This window comes from Pogona vitticeps, chromosome 8 (genome assembly GCF_051106095.1).
Source record: "Pogona vitticeps strain Pit_001003342236 chromosome 8, PviZW2.1, whole genome shotgun sequence".
Lineage (NCBI taxonomy): Eukaryota > Metazoa > Chordata > Lepidosauria > Squamata > Agamidae > Pogona > Pogona vitticeps.
The window spans coordinates 17,933,801-17,954,603 of record NC_135790.1 but is presented as its reverse complement, the minus strand read 5'-3'; the positions used below and the strand labels follow the sequence as shown (position 1 = coordinate 17,954,603).

At 44.9% G+C, this 20,803-nt stretch overlaps 3 protein-coding genes across 4 annotated transcripts in view; 1 reads left to right on the top strand and 2 right to left on the bottom strand.

Moving 5' to 3' along the window:
• The window catches only part of DCPS (decapping enzyme, scavenger), a 72,379-nt gene extending 67,818 nt beyond the window's left edge, over window positions 1–4,561 (bottom strand). Inside the window, exon 1 of the mRNA XM_020811346.3 lies at window positions 4,352–4,561. Coding sequence (XP_020667005.3) covers window positions 4,352–4,525 — 174 coding nt within the window. The 5' untranslated portion in view covers window positions 4,526–4,561. The remainder of the gene's footprint in view (window positions 1–4,351) is intronic.
• A 515-nt stretch (window positions 4,562–5,076) lies between these two features.
• Window positions 5,077–16,682, bottom strand: TIRAP (TIR domain containing adaptor protein). 2 transcript variants are annotated; one of them, XM_072978940.2, is made up of 5 exons: window positions 16,491–16,682; window positions 15,762–15,869; window positions 11,331–11,470; window positions 8,372–8,971; window positions 5,077–7,377 (listed from the first exon to the last, which is right to left on the bottom strand). In XM_072978940.2, exons 3-5 carry the CDS (start codon window positions 11,335–11,337, stop codon window positions 7,337–7,339), a joined length of 648 nt encoding a protein of 215 aa, XP_072835041.2. In that variant the 5' UTR covers window positions 11,338–11,470; window positions 15,762–15,869; window positions 16,491–16,682; the 3' UTR covers window positions 5,077–7,336. The 2 variants fall into 2 exon arrangements, with proteins under 2 accessions (XP_072835041.2, XP_078235942.1); XM_078379816.1 differs by lacking the exon at window positions 16,491–16,682 and adding an exon at window positions 16,257–16,359.
• An 87-nt stretch (window positions 16,683–16,769) lies between these two features.
• The window catches only part of LOC110088812 (cryptochrome-1), an 11,237-nt gene continuing 7,203 nt past the window's right edge, over window positions 16,770–20,803 (top strand). The window contains exons 1-4 of the mRNA XM_020811347.3: window positions 16,770–16,929; window positions 18,330–18,601; window positions 19,829–20,023; window positions 20,145–20,263. Coding sequence (XP_020667006.3) covers window positions 18,387–18,601; window positions 19,829–20,023; window positions 20,145–20,263 — 529 coding nt within the window. The 5' untranslated portion in view covers window positions 16,770–16,929; window positions 18,330–18,386. The remainder of the gene's footprint in view (window positions 16,930–18,329; window positions 18,602–19,828; window positions 20,024–20,144; window positions 20,264–20,803) is intronic.

Sequence of the window (20,803 nt, the reverse complement as noted above, 5' to 3'; positions counted from 1 at the left end):
TAGACCCTGCCCTTGTCCCTCTCCCCGAATCAAATCCTCCTCTTGTCCCTTTCCCCGATGTAGACCCTGCCCTTGTCCCTCTCCCAGAATCAAATCCTCCTCTTGCCCCTTGCTCCAACCCACCCCTTTCCCTTCAGCCCTTCCCCTTTTTCCACCTTCTCCCCCTCTTTCAAGAGGATCGCCGTCACCCACATCTCCCAGGTGAGGGAACTTTTCATTCATACCATATACTCTAGTGGGCTGTTTTTCTTTCTTACAGGGTGCACAATCAGTCCAATTCGAAATTAAATACATTTTCTTAAGCAGAATCCTAAGAATATTTACTGCTCTCCCATTTGATAGGATAGTGGCAAAAGTCCTTGATCTTAAAAGGATCAAACTCTCATTTTAAAGGTCTCCCCTGGTTTACACAATAGTCCAATGAACGTAACGTAGACCTATTGCTTTAGCATAAAGAATGTTTGTGGATATGATGGGATGGACATTGGAAAATGTAGGCTGACCAGGAGTAAGATGACTTCCTCTGCTGGGCTTATCCCAAAAAGATTCTTTGACATGGATGTTCCCTGATGGGAGAAAGGGGAGTTTATTCTCATATTGATGAAGCTTTCTCTTTTCTCTTTTCCCCACAGGAACCCTGTCCCGAAGATATCCCCTCACCTGCCTTCCATCCCATCAACCAAGGATCCTTGCTCTCCGTCCTCTCCCTCCACCACCAAAACCTCCTGGACAAGTCAAGAAATCCTTCCCTTCCGGCGTTCCTCCCTCCCGGCCCTTCCGTTCCCTCTCCCTCACCTCCTGCCTCCTTTCCGGTGCCTGCCTTGCCGGAGTTGCATTTTATTTTTGGAAAAAATAGATAGTGTTCAACAGCCACCCAAAGAGATATAGTTTTAATATGAGTTAAGTTTTTAATATTATTCTGTATTTTAAAAAAATTATTTAGCTAGTATTTCGTGTTTATATATTATATCTATTCTGTTATTATGTTTTTAAAAATTTATTGTCCTACATAAAGTACATTAAAATCTGTTCAATCATCTCGTTCTGTGTATTTTTTTAAATGATGTGTCCATAAGGCTTAATTAGGCGAAGTCCTTTTTTTTCCTCCAAGGGGAAATCACAGCCTGTTTTTGGGGAATGTGGTTCTTTTTAGTTGCAATTATTTTTAGGGTCCTTTGTTCTTTCTGTATCCCTTTGGGTGGATTTCCCTTTTATGGAGGCACCTCATTCCCAACCCCTTTGAACGGTGTCCTCTTGCTCGTTTCTCTCTGCTCCTTCATGTCCACCTTTGGACGACTGATGTCCGCTCTTTGGACGGGAGCGTTTAGCTGGCTCAAAGAGGCCTGAATGGTCCCTGCCGGGAAGACGGACACCCCAGATGGTGGCAGGATTGAACCGTTGTTGCTAACACAGCCGCGGACCCTTTCCCTCCCCCTGAATCTCCGGCTCTTCTGGGTGCGGCGATGGTGGCGCAGTGAAGGGACGGGGGACCTGGGCAGGGAGATGCTTCTGGGCCCCACACGACTCATGGAGGAGGAAGGCCGGAGGGGCAAGAAAGGGAAGGAGAAGGACCAGGGCGGGGGGGGGGGGAACGGGCAGGGCCCTTGTTATGGGGAGGGGAGTTGATTCGGGCTTAAGGGAGGAGGGGCTCTCCACCGTGGGGGGTCTATCTATGGGGGAGGAGACATGAAGAGTCATTTCCTCACACAAAAATATACATTAAACTCAAAGTCGAATAAGACCAGATAGGCGGGATAGAAATAAAATAAATAAATAAATAATAAATAAATTCTAGTAGAGGCAGATTTACAGCCCCCCACAATTATGTATTCTTAAATGAATATTAATATATGAGGGTTGAAGGATATTCTGAAAAAAATATTTTTTTACCCCCTTAAAAATACCTTTTAATGCAAATGTGAGAGGGGGACTGCAGGTTACATGGCTATTACAAAAGAGGGTCGCAACTGAAAAGAACTTGGGAAGCCCTGCTTTATTCCCATTGATATCTCTGGTGCATCGTTTTTTGAAGGCTTTAGCGATTTGGCAGCACCACAGAACATGTCAAGAGAACGCACTTCATGAATGAATGAGCATTGATATGAATAATCATCACTGTATCATCTTGTCGACAACTCTCTGAAGACACACACACACACACACACACGGACAAACACAGAAACATATACCTTTGTTTGTATCCGGACTAACTTTCTATTTTTTAAATTGGCCATGTTGGTTTAAAACCAGTCAGAAATCGGGGTTCTTTGTTCCTCGAACAGTTGAGTTTATAGTTTCCTTTCTCTTTGAGAACCTCAATCTACAAAAAAACGCGGATGCACTGCCATAGATATGAAGATGGAACTTTAGGTATAGTTAAATAGCCTAAACAGAGATATAATGCATCTCACCAGAATAAGGAAGATCATGATCAGTTGACCCAAACAGTGGCCAGAGGACTGGAAAAGATCAGTCTACACCCCAAGTCCAAAGAAGGGCAGTGCCAAAGAATGCTCCAACTACCGTACAATTGCACTCATTTCACACGCTAGCAAGGTTATGCTCAAAATCCTCCAAGGTAGGCTTCAACAGTATGTGGACCGAGAACTCCCAGAAGTACAAGCTGGATTCCGAAGGGGCAGAGGAGCTAGAGACCAAATTGCTAACTTGCGCTGGATTATGGAGAAAGCCAGAGAGTTCCAGAAAAACATCTACTTCTGCTTCATTGACTATGCAAAAGCCTTTGACTGTGTGGACCACAGCAAACTATGGCAATTCCTTAAAGAAATGGGAGTGCCTGACCACCTTATCTATCTCCTGAGAAATTTATATGTGGGACAGGAAGCAATAGTTAGAACTGGATATGGAACCAATGATTGGTTCAAAATTGGGAAAGGAGTACGACAAGGCTGTATATTGTCTTCTTGCTGAAGCTCAACATCAAAAAACCTAAGATCATGGCCACTGGTCCCATCACCTCCTGGCAAATAGAAGGGGAAGATATGGAGGCAGTGACGGAATTCACTTTCTTGGGCTCTATGATCACTACAGATGGTGACAGCAGCCATGAAATTAAAAGATGCCTGCTTCTTGGGAGGAAAGTGATGACAAACCTAGATAGCATCTTAAAAAGTAGAGGCATCACACTGGTGACAAAGATCCGCATAGTCAAAGCTAGGTTTCTCCCTGTAGTGATACTTTATATGGAAGAGAGAACTGGAACATTAGGAAGTCTGACTGTCAAAATATTGATGCTTTTGAATTGAGGTGCTGGAGGAGACTCTTGAGAGTCCCCTGGACTGCAAGGAGAACAAACCTACCCATTTTGAAAGAAATCCAGTGCTCATTGGAAGGATAGATCTCATGAGAAGACTCCCTGGAAAAGACCCTGATGTTAGGAAAGTGTGAGGTGAAGAGGACAGAGGACGAGATGATTGGACAGCGTCATTGAAGCGACCAACATGAATTTGACCAAATTCTGGGAGGCAGTGGAAGACAGGAGGGCCTGGTGTGCTCTGGTCCATGGGGTCATGAAGAGTCTCACACGACTTAACAACTAAACAACAACTGTAACTAAAATTTTACAACAATTGTCTTTAAATGTTCATAGGCTGGGTACTTAGTGGGACTTAGTTTTGAGCAGACACATAACAGCTTTTTGAAAAGGGTGCACTCACAAATGCAGTCGTACGTTCATAGCCCAAATTGCCTTCAACCAGCTCAAAGGAGGACACGTTTCTCTCTCCCGCTCCCACTTTTATTTTTACAGTCCCGCTGTGGGGTACAGAAAACCAGCCCCTGAATGTACTGCCTCACTGAGGACTAGTAGGCTGACTCTGACACTCCTAGAGCATTGGCTCCCTCAGGTGTTCTTGGACTGCAGCTTCCAGAAGCCTTCACCACCAGTTGTGCTGGCCTTGGGTGTCTGGGAATTGTAGTTCAGGAGCACCTGGGTAACCCAAGGTTGGGAGCCACTGCCTTAGAGAATAACCGCACCCAAGCCTCACACTGCCCTTATCTTTGCACATGAATTCTGTGTGATCCGGAAGCTTGCACATACACACACAGAAACAGCAACTTATTCGCTCGATTAAAAGCTACTCCTCGCATCTCAGGAAGCTGAATATAAAAGGACAAGCAAAATAGTAATATATACCGTTTCCCACATTTAACAGAGTGGTTTTTTTAAAAAAAATTCTCATTCTCTTCCTCTCTTCCCCCCCCCCGAAAGGTGAAAGATGGTACCTTCCCATATGGGCGGGCCAAATAATGGCGCTCTTTCTAGCTTCCCCCCCCTTGACTCTGATTGGCTCTCGGCAAATGCCAGTCATTACTATGGCAAGGCGAATACCTGCCCATGGAGGAAGATGGTCTTATCCCGCGCAGACTCCCTAAGCACGCGGCGCACCGAGAGCTCGGCCAAAGGGAAGGTGTCCGAGGCGGGGGCCTCCTCGTGGGACCCGGCGGCTCCGTTCTCGCCCTCATTCTCCTCACGCTTTCGCTTAGGGGCTGGAGACTCCGCCATCCCTCTTGTCAGGAAGGAAGCTAGCCCGCATGCGCGGTACTTTCGCGCCCTTAACAGCCAATGGAGCGGTGTCAGAGCTCCCTCTTTTGGCGGGAGGCCGCTATTACTGTGGGCCAGGAAAGGACTTCACGGCGCCGTGCACGCATGCGCGAGGCTACCGCTGTGTTTGAGCTATAGCTAAATGGTCCATGACACGTCAGTCATAAACATTAAAGAATAGTGTCAAAATTTAATAAAATCAAATGAATAATAATAAAAATGTCATGCCATTAAATAAAATCTTATTTCCTTTCAAAACGGTATCTCAGCCAGGAAGGAAGAGCTATCCATAAAAATACCTCAATAGAACAATCATGGCGTCTATTATGAAAATTTATCCCATGTAGATTAACAGATTTGGTCAATTTTGGTCAGTCTTGTAACGCTTGTGGATAATGAAATATCTTATATTTGTGGAACCAGTGAAGGATTTGATATTTGGCATAAGTGTTACCCAAGCCTGCCAGAAATACATCCCCCACAACCTGAAAGAAAGAAAACCGTCCAGGGCAGAATTTTTAAAAAGCCATTTTATTTCCTTTAGAGAGAAATGAAACACGTGTACTCTTAAAAACATTTAAAAGTTGCTTTATTACAAAAGTAGGCACTGATTAAAAGTTTGCCTTCATTTCTGTGACCTAAGGTATCATTTTGCAAAACCTCATCACCCAAAGTGACGTGTTGGCACTCATCCTGGAAGTTAAGGTTTGTAACAGACTAGCAGGGGGAAAAAATAAAAATAAAACATAAGGAGAGCCATACTGGATGTGACTATAGGTTCCTCTAGTCCTGCCTTCTGTTCACATGGTGGCCAGCCACCTCTGGGAAGACCCAACGGAGAACATGAGCAGGACAGCATCCTTCCACTTGACGCTCCAGGCCAACTAGCATTAATGTTCCCTGTTTGCCAGTGGCATGGAGGGATGGAAATGACATTATTTTAATCTTGGAAGGAGTCAGGATGAGGTAGTCTGACCTGAATAGATAAGGCAAGTGCAGCAAAGGAATATACACGGGCCCCAAGGATGATGATGAGTTAGACCCCAAAACAGTTCTGCCTGCAGACCTGCATCGTGTGGACTGCCATTACAGAACAGCCGGATTGCTCAGTGGCTTAAATATCTGGCCAGAGGTTGGGAGTTTGATTCCCCACTGTGCCTCCACAGGGGCTGGACTGGATGATCCATAGGGTCCCTTCCAGCCCTGCAGTTCTAGGAGGATTGTGATGATTAGAGTTAGGACGGCAACTTGTTTCAGAGAGATTACTTTTATTCTGGGCAGAGTTGCTCGGCGACTAAAGAAGATGAACAGCTTTTCATTTTAGTAACTGTAACAGTTGAGGATACAGGATCCCTATTCAGGCAGTACACAACCCACTGCTGTGAACATGTGCAGAGTTCAGTGTTGTGCCTGAAGAGAAGAATCCTGCACACATACAGGTTCTTTGTAAGAGCAAGAACCCAGATTTCTCAGGGTTTTTCCTTGCACAGAGAGCCATACACAAGCAAGAATCCCTCTGGAGACCCAGCAATGAAAGTCTCAAAATTGCGATGACTGAGAGGGCAGAGTTAAGATGCTCCTCTTTGCAGCATCAGGTTGTTTAATGCCCAAGTGAGGCAGGCTTCACAGTGTCATGTTGTGTGTTACCATCCAGATGGGCTCTCCCATCTCTATACCAACAGGGATGTAAACGCAGGAACCGTTTTCCAAAGTGCAAAGAGAACAGGCTGCTTTGCTGGGAAACAAGAGAAGGATGCAGAGGAAGAAATACTAGTTTTGTTTAAGACTGCCTAACTGTGAAAATATTTTTTAAAAAAGTACGTCTGAACACAAATGCAGGCTGAAGATGGTAAACAGCATAATTGTCTTGAAACTGCAAGCTTATGACATGAGTTCAGAGTGCACGTACAGAATCCCACGAATAGTAGAATTTCAGCCCAAGCTTTTGTGTAGATGATCTACAACCTGGTGGGTTGTGAGACACAGTGTCCAGAATGCTGTTGGTGTTTCCATGCGGTTTGCAAAATGAGCTGCAGCTGATTGATGAAGGGTAGGCGTGGGTCTCGGCTACGCAGCTCACTAAACAATACTTCATCAATCAGCTGCATCAAATGATGCAACCTTTATATCGTCACCACAAGGATTCTTTCCACAATGCTGAAGCCTCATAAACACTGGGAAAAGTACTGTTGACTCCACTTGCAACGTTTGGGAATGAGGCAGATTCCTTAAGTAGCCAAAAAGGCACCACCCAAGAACAAGTCTATTTGTACTCCAGAGAAAAATCCCGGGAGTACAACTTTTAAAAAACCCTTCAGGTGAGAACGAGGGGAGAAAAAACACCAGACCCATGTGGACTGAGCATGTTGGCTGCCTGTTTAACAGGGTGGGATGAAAAAATTGTATGGTTGGGAGCATAAATGACAGTACCATGATGTATGGCATACTTGGCTAACTGGGACACTAAACAGGAACACTTCATGCTGCAACATTTTGTTACAGCCCTCTCTTGGCACCAAAATTACCATTACGTCGAGACCATCAGAGTGTGAAATATTCCAAAAATACAGGCAGTTGGTACTCCCTCTATACAGCAGAGTTTCAGCACAAGAAGGGACATCATCTGTCCTTCATACAGTGAGGCAGGTCAGCTCCAGTGGAAAGAGAGAACATTGGTAAGACTTTTTCATCAGTGCCACAAAGAGTAGCCAAGATGGTCCTTCCAGTCAGCCCTTCCGTTTACTGGGCAGGCGTCTTCTCCAGCCGCGCCAGCTAATCTCTTCTGCTTGTAGTTTCACACAGCTCCTGTAGATCTGAAAAAAAATGCCAATAAACAGGAGCAGTAATAATGAACCTCAAACCAGATAGCTGTGATGATTCAAGCAACCTCACAACTTCCACAGGCCAGAAAGTGCATTTAGTGAATAGCCCTTGAGGAAGGTCTGAATGCTATAATGGAAAGGACTGGACACTACATCTTTTTAGGAAGAGCTGCCTTTGTATTCTTATCTGCTAAAATCTAACCATGCTTATATGTAAACCTGCAGACATGACCTTAGATAAACTTTTTTAAAAAAATAAATCTTTAAAAAATTCAAAGTAAAAATAGCTTGACAAAAAGGTAGTTTTCCACCTGTGAACTGAGAATTCAACATCTCCAAGGTCAAAATGTCAAATGAAGAGAAAGATTTATTTCAAAACCAGAAGTATCTGAAAATGCAGGTGCTGCTACATGGGAAGGGGCACAACTCTGATCTAGAGATTTTTCTGCATCACAGCCTCGGAAAAAATCCATTTGTCCATAGAACAAGCTCTGCCCCAGACTTATGCACTCCTCTCTTCCGGAGCATGGGAAGTTGATTTAAAAAAGCAATTATTTCCCATTACTCATTACAGCATTCAAAAAGCAGCTCACTGCCATTTATTTGCTGTAGTGCTCAAAAGGCAATTCATTTTCCTTGCGACCTTGCTCTCTGATTACTTATTATTTTCTACTGATTACTTATTATTTTCTACTGATTACTTATTATTTTCTACTACTGATGAGCAGAACCCAACTTTTTGAGGGGAGAGAAAAAAAGATCCCAGGATAAGAAAAGAGTGCAAGATTTGAAAAATCCTTGTTGAAGTGCCTCCAAAAATGTCCCCCCCCCCCCGGTTAAAAAGAACTAGGAAATGTTACTCATTATACTAACAGTTACACGGCTCCCAATCATTCAGTTACTTCTGAAACACAACTTGTTGCAGGCAACTCCCTTACTGATGGCAGATAACTTCCAAGTTCTGCTGTCCTAACGGATTACTTACAACGCATCACTGTTTCTCTGATCTGTTTGAAGGTCGTCTCCCAGAGCGTCACACTGATGAAATAAATGCATCGAAGCTCCCTGGGATAATCCCGGCGGTCCACATCCTTCAGCACGGGAATGGTGCGACCATTAGCCATGGGGGACTCTGTCAAGGCATGATGCATTTGGTAACGGCACCAGGGATCCTTGAGGAAGTTAGGCGTGATGAGCAGAACCCAACAATGGCTGTTCTGCACGGCATCACACAACTCCGTAACGATGGCGCCTCCCACCACTGCATCCCGCGGCTGAAGAAAGCAGCGGAAGTGTTCAGGCTGGCTCTCCAGGTAGGAGACTAACTCTTCCACGAAGCCAAGGTCACCCTCATTGTGGCAGATGCAGACATCGTAGGACTTATTCCAGCGGGCACTCTCGGAGCTGTTGACATTTACCTGGTCAGCGGAGGGCACCTGTCTGGGTCTGTTTCTTGAGGCAGGAGGAGAGCTACGGCTTCTCACAGTGGGGAGAGATGATGAAGGCCTCTCAGATGGATCATTCAAGGGCCATTGCGATGGGTTTGAACCTTTCCGGGGCTTCTGCAGCAATGCCTTGAACCAGCCTGCAATGTTAGCAAATCAGAATGTGGTGAAGTCAGTCAGGGAGATCATAAACATACTTATAAGCCTTGCCTTGTTAGTAGGGATGTTCTCTTTCATGTTTTTGGACTGCATTCCTCAGAATTCTCCATGAATCCCTCAGACAGAATTCTGGGAACCGACTAACACAAACCTGCAGACCTCTAGCTTTGTCCCTTAAAGAGGTGGGGTTTCAAACTACCGTATTTTTCAGTGTATAAGACTATACTTTTGTCTAAAATCTTTAGACTAAAAATTGAGGGTCGTCTTATACACTGAAGTAAGCTGAGGAGAGAACAAAAACAAGTGGAGGGGAAAACAGGGATCAACGCGATTCTGCAGCGCTTTTATCCCTTTCCCCCTATACTTGCTAAGCCCCGCTTAGATTTCTTAATTTTGGATTAGAAAAGTGGGGAGTGTCTTATACGCGGAAAAGTACAGTATTTACCTTTGGTGCTGCTGCTATATCCCCACCATTGTCTTCTCTGGCCTTTGCTTGATCATTATTTTTTGAGTAAGTTGCCTCGTGGCGCAGTGGTTAAAACGCTGTACTGCAGCTAAAACTGTGCTCACGACCTGGGGTTCAAATCTCAGGTAGCCGGCTCAAGGTTGACTCAGCCTTCCATCCTTCCGAGGTCGGTAAAATGAGTACCCAGCTTGCTGGGGGGGCAATGTGTAGCCTGTATAATGAAATTGTAAACCGCCCGGAGAGTGCTTGTAGCGCTATGGGGCGGTATATAAGTCCAATAAATAAATAAATAAATAAATACAGTACTTCCTAGGAGTCATTCATTGTTCTTTGGGAGACCCCTCTCCGTACAGCCTAATGAGCAACGTGGCTACAATTCACAGAATTCTGTTTCTGGGCTGTAACCCTCAGAATTCTTCCTGCGGAATTCTTGGCGAATCCTAGGCATCCCAGATCCAAAGACAAGAAAGAGCACCAACCCTATTCGCCGGATCAAGCAAAAGCTTAGCAACATGGCTTTTTGAATAACAACTCCCAGCATCTCCCGGGTACTCTGGGCAAAGATATTCGCCAAGCTCAGAGTCAAATGAAAACCCATTTAGCCAGAGCTCCATCAACAACAATAGCTAGCCGGATTATACCTGTAGAACGCTAGGAAAGCAGTCAAGTCAGTCACTGGGCATCCCCCTCCCCCCACTGTCCCCACTTCTCAAACGCAGGCATTCTCTCTTCTGTACTAAGTTCTGAAACACCATCTTGGTCTCACTCTAGCTATGATGGTTGAACTTTTATGCTAATCTTCAAGGTTTGTTTGTTTGCTGTCTAGAGCAGCCATTCTCAACAGGGGCCATATGACCTCTGGTTCATCCTGGTACATTTGAACGAGGCCACAGACTGGATAGAATTCTTCACACATCACCTTATAAGGTTCATTATGCACCTCACAAAATCTTGATTCAAGCTATATTTCTTTCATATTGCATTTATAGCTGAGGCCAAAGAAGGTTGAGAATGATGGTTGTTGTAGGTTTTTCGGGCTCTTTGGCTGTGTTCTGAAGGTTGTTCTTCCTAACGTTTTGCCAGTCTCAGCATCTTCAGAGGACAGAAGTCAGAACTCTGTCTGTGCTCTGGTGCAGTTTTGTTGGATAGATGAGTATTTATAGCTGTGGGATCAGCTTTTGTCCTTTTCTGGAGATTGGGTGATTATGGTGATCAGCGTGTTTTTTGTTGTGGGTGTATTGTTTTGAACACTGAAAAATACAGCCTGCAAAATGTCAACAAACTCTACCCAGCCACAAGGACTGGTGATCACTGCAGACAAAAGACCAGTTAACAACATCAATCAATCACAGTGACAGATCATCTCTCCCCCTTATCACAACAATACACCCACAACAACAACAAAAACATGCTGAGTTCTTGCAACTTTGCATGCTGCCTTTAGTAGATTTGGCTGGAAGGGACCTTTCTGGGCCAGTCAATCTGTCCAGTAGTGACCAATCATTCCTTCCCTGCCTCTATTTCAAATAAAGCTCCAGTTCCCCCCCCCCAGTAGTCTGTTAGAAGCAATCCGTCAGACTATTGAGGCCTGTTGATGCAAAGCAGTCATGTTGCTAAGCCAGCTGTTTGATCTGTTCACAACTGTAAGTAAAGAAACATGTTTTATTCTGTCTACTGCTAATTAATTAATTAATGAGTGAATGACTGAGGTTGTAAGTGTCAGTGAATGAGAATAAAAGGGGAGGACTAATATGGGGAATATGAAGCCATTCTGCTCTATAAATCCCTGCACGTCTGGTATGCAGCTAGAGGAATATAACTAAAAATCAAAACTGTGCAACAAAAAGCAGATAAATTGTCACCTGCTTACTCACTTGACATATCAAGAGCAGGTCTCAACAGAGAATTATCCACATCTATCTTTCTTTGCAGGTGGCAATGCAGAGAAGATGCGTCATAAAGTTGTTCTGTTTTGCCTTTACATGGGAACCAAATTCAGGATGTATCTTGCAAACTCAAAAGGGAAAAAGGAAATTAGTTTGTTGGATATGACTAGCTTTTAAGAGTCAACCGAGTTCATTCAAAATTCAAAGCAAGCACAAACTGGGCATAGAGGAAACACTCTTAAGACATAGAAGCAATGATAGGCATGCTATTCCCACCAAAATCCATAAACTAGATTTTCGTTTAGATCAATGAAAATGTGAGAACTTGGTGCGCACGCTTTCAAACCCTCTAGGTCTTTTCATCAAGTTGATGAATGATTCTGAGAAACAAAAGAGGTGTGTACATTAATTTGTGACGTTTAGGTTGTTTCTAATGAAGACAAAAGCCAACTGTGGCTTTTGAAACATTCTAAGAGATGCTGTTTTCAGAACACGGTACGTATTAGAACTTGTCTGGGGAAGAAAATCCCACCACCAAACACACAATTTCATGGCTATGGCTAAAAATCAATGCATACCAAACCCCCAAACCCAGCAATATTGCTGTGTAACTATTCCTTTCAGTTAATGCAAAAACAAGCCTGTGAGGCAACTATGCATAGTCATGGTATCTGATTTTGTGTTTTAAACATCCAACAGCAAGAGAGGTTTGAGAATACGACTTCAATAAAACCTAAAGGTTTTGGGAAAAAAATACAAAGGCAACATACAGTCCAGTTGTCTCTCAAGAGACATACTGTACAGTCATGTCATCTTCTTTTGGTTGCTGCACAAGGATGGAGGGCAGGGTTTCACTTAACTGGGGCTTATTTTTAGGGTAAGGTTTATATGACGAGCATCCCGAAAAATCCAAGTAGAGCTTATTTTCAGGTTAGGTCTTATTTAGTATCCTCCAGATGTGTTGGACCAGAATTCCCATCATCATGCCTGTAGTCCGAGGGTATCAAGTTGCTTATCTCTGGTTAGAGAAGTCATTGCAGTGGCCCACCAACCAATTATATCAGTGCCATGCGAGTTCATGTCATGGCTACATGCTGACATCCGTTCAAATCTTGGCCACACTGATGGCAGCAGAGTGGAGACTACCCATCAGCGGTGATCGAAGAGAAGGAAGATGTACCCCTCTTGGCTAAGTAGGACTTGAGCTGTAGAGCATTCAAAATGAATGTTTGAATCATGACTCAAAGATGCACCAGAGTGGACGCTAGAGTTGCAGATATAACACATGGACTCCTGTAAATTGTCCCAGCATGGGCTTCTAAAGCATGTTTGAGGACAGACCTGTACATAGTGTACTATGGTAGAATTTTTAAAAAATGCATGAATGGCAAATGCTGCATTGGGGAAAAAATGGCTACAGCTTTCTGGCAAGTGGCCATGCCGGCTAGGAGATGTTGATATCCACAATCCACAAAATAAACTTTTCTAGGCTCTGGAAAGGGCCAGAGGTTAGTGGCAGAGCGTCTGTCCTTCAAGGAAGTCGCTTCCATTCTGCCCTCGGCATCTCCAAGCATAAGGATCAGAGAGCAGGACTGAAAAGAAAACACTGCTGAGAAGGGTAAGAGAGTCAGCTCTGGCGTAACCCCAGGTTCCTATGACATCCTTAACCACAATCTTGAGTAAACCATTTCCTGGAACAGCTGTTGTATCAAACTCACTCTTGAATAAACTGTGTAACAAGCAGAAATCCAGCCAGTGAAACGTCTTCACTCCTCGGTGAGCACGTGAAAACCACATCATCTGCTGAACGTACATCAAGGATACGTCATGTAATTCACAAGAAGCCAGTTTCTGCAGGCCAGCTCTGCAGGACCACAGGTCCCTGTAGCTCCAGAGGTGGGTAACAATGGCCTTCCAGATTGTTGATCCCTGCATGATCCCTCGCCAGTGGCTCTAGTGGGGAGGGCAGGGCTGATAGGGATCACAGTGCAGGGACTGCTGGAGGGCCGCAGCTGCTGACCCCCGCCAGAAAATAACAGGCAGCCCATCCCCCTGGGTTTCACCTTCATGTTTCTGTTGCAACCAACCAAGGCACCACTCCCAAATATTTGTTACTATTTAGCAGCGTGGACTTCCTGCTTTTATGCTTTGAAGACAGTGAATGTTTTTGATCTTAAAAACTGAAAGAAGGCTGCAGTCCTAAACACAAGGGCTTGCGAATAAATCTCAAAGAGCCCTTCGGAACATACTCTCAAGAAGGGATGAAGAAGGTTGTACTGTGAATGGTATATCCAATTGTTAGGCTACGACTATATGGTCGGGATTTGTTGTGGGTGTAAAAAAAAAAAGATGAATTTACATTTTTTTTTACTGATCACATGACTCAGGCCAGCCCTTTTTGTTCCCATAATGCACCTTCTCTTGTTGCTGGGCTACTTTTTTTTTCCAAATGGGGACAATTCAAGTAGACTTCCCCTCCCCCATGGCATCAGTGGTTTTGTTCTCCAAAAGGATGGGGCCCAGGACTGTGGGTAGCATTCTGGCCACATGCTGGGTATCATGTTCTGGATACCAGGAACACCCACTCTATTATTTTTTTTCTCCCTAGTCCCTCTAAAATAGGTTTATTGTTTTTTTTTAAATAACAAACTACGAACTGTAGCGCTAGATCACCTAATCACGACACAGTTGAGCGCTAGAGCACCTCTGCATGGACCAAAAAAAAGGGAGAGAAATTGATATGAAATAGAAACAACTCCAACAGACTACAGTGGTGCCTTGCTTGACGAGGATAATTCATTCCGTTGAAATCACTGTTAAACGAAATCCTCGTCAAGTGAAACGAAAAAGTCCGCTGAAATGCATTGAAACATGCGTGCCAATGGGCTAAATATCTCAGCGTCGAGTGAAGATCCTCCATAGGGGCGGCCATTTTCAGTGCCTGTAAAGCGAGGAATCCATCCTGAAAACACAGTGGGGAGCCATTTTGCACAGCGGGCGGCCATTTTAGAGCCGCCGATCAGCTGTTTCAAAATCGTCGTTTAGCGAAAAATCGGTTCCCGAAGCAGGGAACCGATCATCGCTAAGCGAATTTTTACCATTAAAACATCATTTTGCAATCGCAAAAACTTCATCGTTTAACGAGGTAATTGTTAAATGAGGCACCACTGTACAGTATTACATCTTCGCAGTATGTATTTTTATGTTCTGAAGGGTTCTGGAAAGCTGTCGCTTTTCCCTAGTGCAGTGCAATACTTTAACAACGCACTGGCTTTACAAGGAACCCCCAACGGAGAGCCAGGGGGATCAGCAAAGGGTTCGGGTTCAAAGGAACTTGGTCTCAAAGGAAGCAGAGCTGTCTCCTTTGGATCAAGATCCAGGTGAAAGAACTGAGCATGGTTAACCCTGAGAAAAGAGGACTGACTGAGGGATGATGGTGCTTTTTCAAACACCTGAAAGATAGTCATACAGAGGAGGGGCCGAATTTGTTCTTGATCATCCCTGAGTGCAGGACAGGTAATAAGCAGCTCAACGTACAGGTCAGATTTGGGCCGGATATCAGGAAAAACGTCTTAACTGGTAAAGCAGTACAACAATGGAACAAATTACTTCGGGAGGTGGTGAGCACTCAAGACACTGGCGTCATTCAAGAGAAAATTTAAATTGTTGTTTTCAGTTGTTTTATGATATTCCTAGTGTAAGCCGCCCAGAGCAGATGTGGTCTAAATGGGCGGGATATAAATTTAATAAATAAATAAATAAAATTGGACAACCATCTTGGGACCTACTTTGATCTGGATTCCCTCACTGAGCAGGGGGTGGATCGCCTTACTTACAGGCTCCTTCCAACTCGATTCTTCTGTGATTCTATGAAAAAAACAAAATAGGGGCTACCTGCTAGTTTTAGCTTAAGACCCAAGTTTAAAAGCCTTGCCTCTCTAATTGTTTTGAATTTCAGCTCCTGCAGGAGTGAAGAGGCATTTTCAGACCAAAAAGAAGCACTGCTAGGAAAAAGAAGAAAAATGACTGGCGGGAGGGATTTAATTCCAAATAATAACCTATCATCCCGCTGCTACAAAGTAATCTCTTAGTCAGAGGGTGCCAGAGACGAAAAAAGTACATACTGTATGGGAAAAGATCTCGTCGTGTGTTGACAGAGCGTAAAATCCAGCTTTGCTAAAAATATATATATATATGCAGTATATATTTTGTAAGATGGGGCGGAAAGTTGATTTGGGGGGTCGGGGCTACGGGAAACTTCCCTGTCGTTTTTAGCACAAATCTTGATCCTCCCCACAAGCAGGAGAAAAATAATGAACCTGAAACTGAGTTTCCAAAGGCGACAACTTGTATGTTTTGTAGTATGTTAATTTTTTTAAAAAAATTAAGAAGTTCGAGAAGAAAAATATGCAGGCTTACCAGGCGCTGGCGAAGAAACCGGATCGGCCAGAAAAGTAGTGTCAGCTTGTTCCCGAGTTTGCAACGAGGAAGCTGCGCCTTGCGTCGCCCGTGCCCGGCCCACCTCTTCTAAATGGGGAGCGAAGGCGGAAAAAGCGGAGTCAGTCCGGAGTCACTCCGAAATCCCGCCGAGTTTTTGTGGGTTCGGCCTCTTAACTCCGGATCCAGGGGTTCCGATGCACAGCCTGGCCGCGGGATCAATTCCGCCCCCCCCAGTACCCCGCCGGCGACGGTGGGAAGCCGATCCGGATCTAACCCGGGAAACGGGCGTGACCGACTCCGACGCCACGCCGGACTTCCCCCCCTTTTGCTTGCGCGTGACGGCCGCGCGGCGGGTCCCGGGTGCGCGCGCGGAGGGCCGCGTAAAAACTTTGGGGGCCAGTTTCTTTGCGCAAAGGGATCGATCCTTCCCCCCCTTTTGTCGGCATCTTTGCACACAAGGAAAAAAAAACTTACTTTACGGGGCGGGGGGGGAGCGTCGAGAAGCGTGTCCCACAAGGACCAGGTTACCCGTTCGACGAGCAGGACTACAAATCCCACCATCCCCAGCCTTCTCTCCCTCCCCCCCGCCTCCCTGACTCCTGCCTCCCTCCCTCCTTGTCTCCTCCTCTGAAGCTTCAAAACTGGAGATTCTTGGAAATAAGGCATTACCCACCCCACCCAATGAGATTTACTCCCCCGTAAAGCTACCTAAACCAACCGATCCGACTTTATTTGCGTGGGGAAGACCCAAGACAATTTAGCAACCGACTCTTTTTCGAGCGAACCTGCTCACGATCGCGCCCCTTCTCTTGAGCAAGAAAAGGGGACCACGATGCACGTGTGAACGGTGGCAGAACGTTCGCCTCGAGTCACAGCCGGGCTTCCCCGTTCTTGTAACCCAACCCAGAATCCCCAAAGCTGGTGATGATGGGTGGGGGGGCGGTTACCGGCTTGCGGGAAAATCACGCCCAGATGTGACTGACAGCTGCCAGTTGTGTAACCTGGCCCGTGATCGGGTTGGGCATCCTCGAGTTACACAACACGAGAAGGAGCCCGTTTGGGTGTGTTTTCCTTTTTTTCTGCCCGAGAAGAATCAAGGAGGGAAAAAGAAAGCCGTCCTACTAAGCTTGATAGGATTTTCTCCCAGGTAAGTGGATGCAGGATCGCAGCCGGGTTGGGTGGCGGGATGCAAACAACAACAACAACAACAACAACAACAACAACAACAACAACAACAACAACAACAACAACAACAACAACAACAACAACAACGAAGAAGAAGAAGAAGATGCCAAGGGCCAGGAGATACCAGAAGTGGCCTCTACCTTGATTTTGAATTCTGGTGCCTACCAGCCAGAATCCAACCGACTAATCATGAGAACGGAAGAAAGCGAATTATTCCCTGGGCGAGGTAGCAACTTCCATGGAAAAGTTTCCTTGGATCAAGAGTGCTAATGATTTAATTACATGCTGCTATATTGGTGACCCTTTCCAGGTCATTAAATTCAGGATTTCTTCCTTCTGTACAGTGTTTCTAACTGCTGGAATGTATTATTTTTAGTTAGTAGTAGTATCATGTTCAGGGGGGGGATTCTAGAACAGCATATTTTCACTGTGCAGTGTTTCTGCCTGCTGGGATTTATTGTTTCTGATTGTTCGTGGCATTACACTGGATATCCTGTGTGTGTACAGCGATGTAGCAGGATACGGGAGATGTGGGGTTGAATCCGAACTCACTCCAGGAAGCTCACGGGAGAGGGGTGGGACTGGTAAAGCCACTTCTTAAATATCCCACTTTTTTGAAAGCCCTATTAGGGTGGCTGTAAGTCAGTTCTGACTTAATGGCACATAACCGAACACGATATTGCATGAGAGTGAACATTTTTAGCCTAGCTATGCAAAGATTTATACCATCAGCACTAAAAATGAGATTTCCACACCTGCAATAGGAAGTAAGCCTTGCAATGGGGGCTTACTTCAAGGTAAGCTTTCACAACAGGAATAGGCAATCAATGGGTTAGACACTAACCCCCAAATTTATATTGGAGATGTCCCTCTAACCCTTAGAGGGACATCTCCAATATAAATTTGTGGGCTCCGTTCCCAAATCTACTAAGATGTCAGCAACTCTGGGTAGCCAAAGGGACATAAGAACAAAGTGTGTGGTGGCACAGCAGTGTTCAACTGCTGGTAGACTCAGGATGGGTGAGAAATATTATGGGTCTTCCTGCTCCAGATGTTGCCTCTCCATGATCTACATTGCATCATAATAATGGGTTTCTAGGTAGAGAATACACAGAAGTGGTTTACTGTTTCCTTTCGGGGGTGCCCTGGGGCTGTGCATCTCCCCCAAGGCTACACAGGCTGGCGTTTCCCTCAGAAGGCACAGTGCGCAATCAAACTCCCAACCTCTGGCTCAAAGCACTGAGCTATCCAGCTAGTAACCATTGCATCCTTAATGAGGATGAATAACCAGGTTGTACTTTCAGTCCAAATACCATGATCTGTGAAAGATTTATTGGATTCTGTGTTTTTTTTAAAATCTAGGTTCCCCCACCCTCCTTGGACACAGCTTCTAATCGTACCTGTTGGCTGGTTTCTGCGATGACTCACGTTTCAATTCATTGGTTCCGCAAAGCCCTTCGCCTCCATGACAATCCTGCTCTGCTGGCAGCCCTGGGAGACGGTGCTGAGGTCTATCCTGTTTTTATCCTTGACCCCTGGTTCCCAAAGAATATGCGGGTCAGTATCAACCGCTGGCAGTTTCTGGTTGACTCTCTGAGAGATCTGGATGAGAGCCTCAAAAAACTGAACTCAAGGCAAGTACCTTATAAGCCCGTCATAAATGATGGAGTGGAACTGGTAAAGCCACTTCTTAAATATCTCACTTTTATTTTTATTTTTATTTTTTTGGAAAGCCCTAATATTCAATCATAGCTGGAGTGTTCCAGATTGGAGAAAGCTGCTACGGACTCTGTCTGATGGCTTAAACAGAAAAGACAAACAGAAAGATACAATTCTACAAGATGCTCTGTGCATAAACTCTGTAATTCGGATAACCCTATCTGAATTTAGCATATGACTTTTGAGAATATGATATGGATGACCCCTTTTAAAATGAGCCTTAAACTTGCGTATTAGATCAGTGGTCCTCAACCTTGGGCCTCCAGATGTTCTTGGACTACCGCTCCCAGAAATCCTTGCTAGCAGAGGTGGTGGTGAAGGCTTCTGGGAGTTGTAGTCCAAGAACATCTGGGGGTCTGAGTTTGGGGACCACTGTATTAGATCATATAGGCAGGGATCATTCAAAAACTCTTCCTGTAGATATGGTGTGGGCAAAGTCTGATCTTTCTGAATCATTAGCCTGCAAGTCCCAGCATTGATCACCATTGGCTGTGTTGCCAAGGGCTCATGGAAGCTGTAGTCCCATAGCATCTGGAAGGCCAACCTTTGTCCACTCGTGCTGCAATTGGTAGATCAAGGGAGCGCTGTGAGTGTCCCTCGGGGCATTTTTGACTACAGCTCCCATCAGTCCTAGCCACCATCCCACTAGCCACGATTGGTGGACCATGAATTCCCCATACTGTAGATTCAAGAGTTACATTTGAACTACTGTAGTTCTTAATGCCATAAAGTATTCTATATAATTTAATTTAACCAGAATAGCTGGTTCCAGGTTAATAATAAAACTACTGTACTTTAACTTACCAAAATCCCATGCTTTGCTCGCTTTTTGACCTGAAATCACTCAAAACAGAGGCGATGTTATTATTCCGGTTTGTTGTACCTGCAAATTTTAGACTGGGCATTTTAAATAAAGCAACATTCATGTATGATAACATCAACTCAACTTTTCATAAAGTACAACTGCTATGACTTTTATCCATATAGAGATGAAAAATCTAAATGTTATTATTTTTTTCCTGTTCTTCTGTCTATCCCACTTACTAGTCCATTCTGCCTTGACCCAATAATCTGAGCAAGTCTTTGATGTTTATTTGCCTTCCCTGTATCTTGACACTCAAAAGACGGTGATGTCTTTTCAGGCTGTTTGTGGTGCGGGGTCGTCCTGCAGAGATTTTCCCAGAATTCTTTAAGAAGTGGAAGGTGACACGGCTTGCCTTCGAAGTTGACACAGAACCCTATGCAAGGCAGCGAGACGCAGAAGTGGTCAGGCTGGCCGAGGAACACGGCGTCCAAGTTGTACAGAAAGTGTCCCATACTTTGTATGATACTGAAAGGTGGGTATAGTGAACATGGGCCCTTGGAAAAGTGTCCAGAGTTAGAGGCTTCTACCAAGTAGAACTTTACTAAACACTTGTTCTTGATGATTCCTGGTACCCCATCCTCTATTTTCTGCAGGATAATTCTAGAGAATAATGGTAAAGCACCTTTGACATATACACGACTGCAGGCCGTTGTGGCTTCCCTTGGACCCCCTAAGCGGCCAGTTCCAGCTCCTACTCTGGAAACCTTCAAGGGTGAGTATAGGAGACCATGTTAGTCTTGACTTGGTAGTTCCAGTTTCGCTTAACGAGGAAATCACTTTACGATGAGGTTTTTGCGATCGCAATTGAGATCACAAAACAATGGTTTAAATGGGGGAATTTCGCTTAGCGATGATCGGTTCCCTGCTTCAGGAACCAATTTTCACTTTACAACGATCAGCAAACAGCTGATTGTCGGGTTTCAAAATAGCTGCCGGCTGAAGAAAATGGCCCCCCGCTGTTTTCTAGGACGGATTCCTCACTTTACAGGTAGCAAAAATGGCCACCATATGGAGGATCTTTGCTGGACGAGCAGGTATTCAGCCCATTGGAACGCAATAACCGGGTTTTAATGCGTTTCAGTGGGGTTTTTTTATTTCGTTTCACGATGTTTTCCCTCTACAGTGATTTTGCTGGAACGAATTAACATCGTCAAGCGAGGCACCACTGTATTGATAAACGGCATCTCCCGCCATCATTGAGTACTAGCTTTTCTGGCTGGCCCTGATTGGTCAGTGATGAGGTGTTTGCACC

Bases quoted from the DNA above. Each gene is read 5' to 3' on its own strand.
- TIRAP (XM_072978940.2), bottom strand. The intron at 7,378-8,371 runs GTAAGTAATCCG...ATTTTTTTTCAG, and splicing joins CAGAGAAACAGTGATGCGTT to ATCTACAGGAGCTGTGTGAA.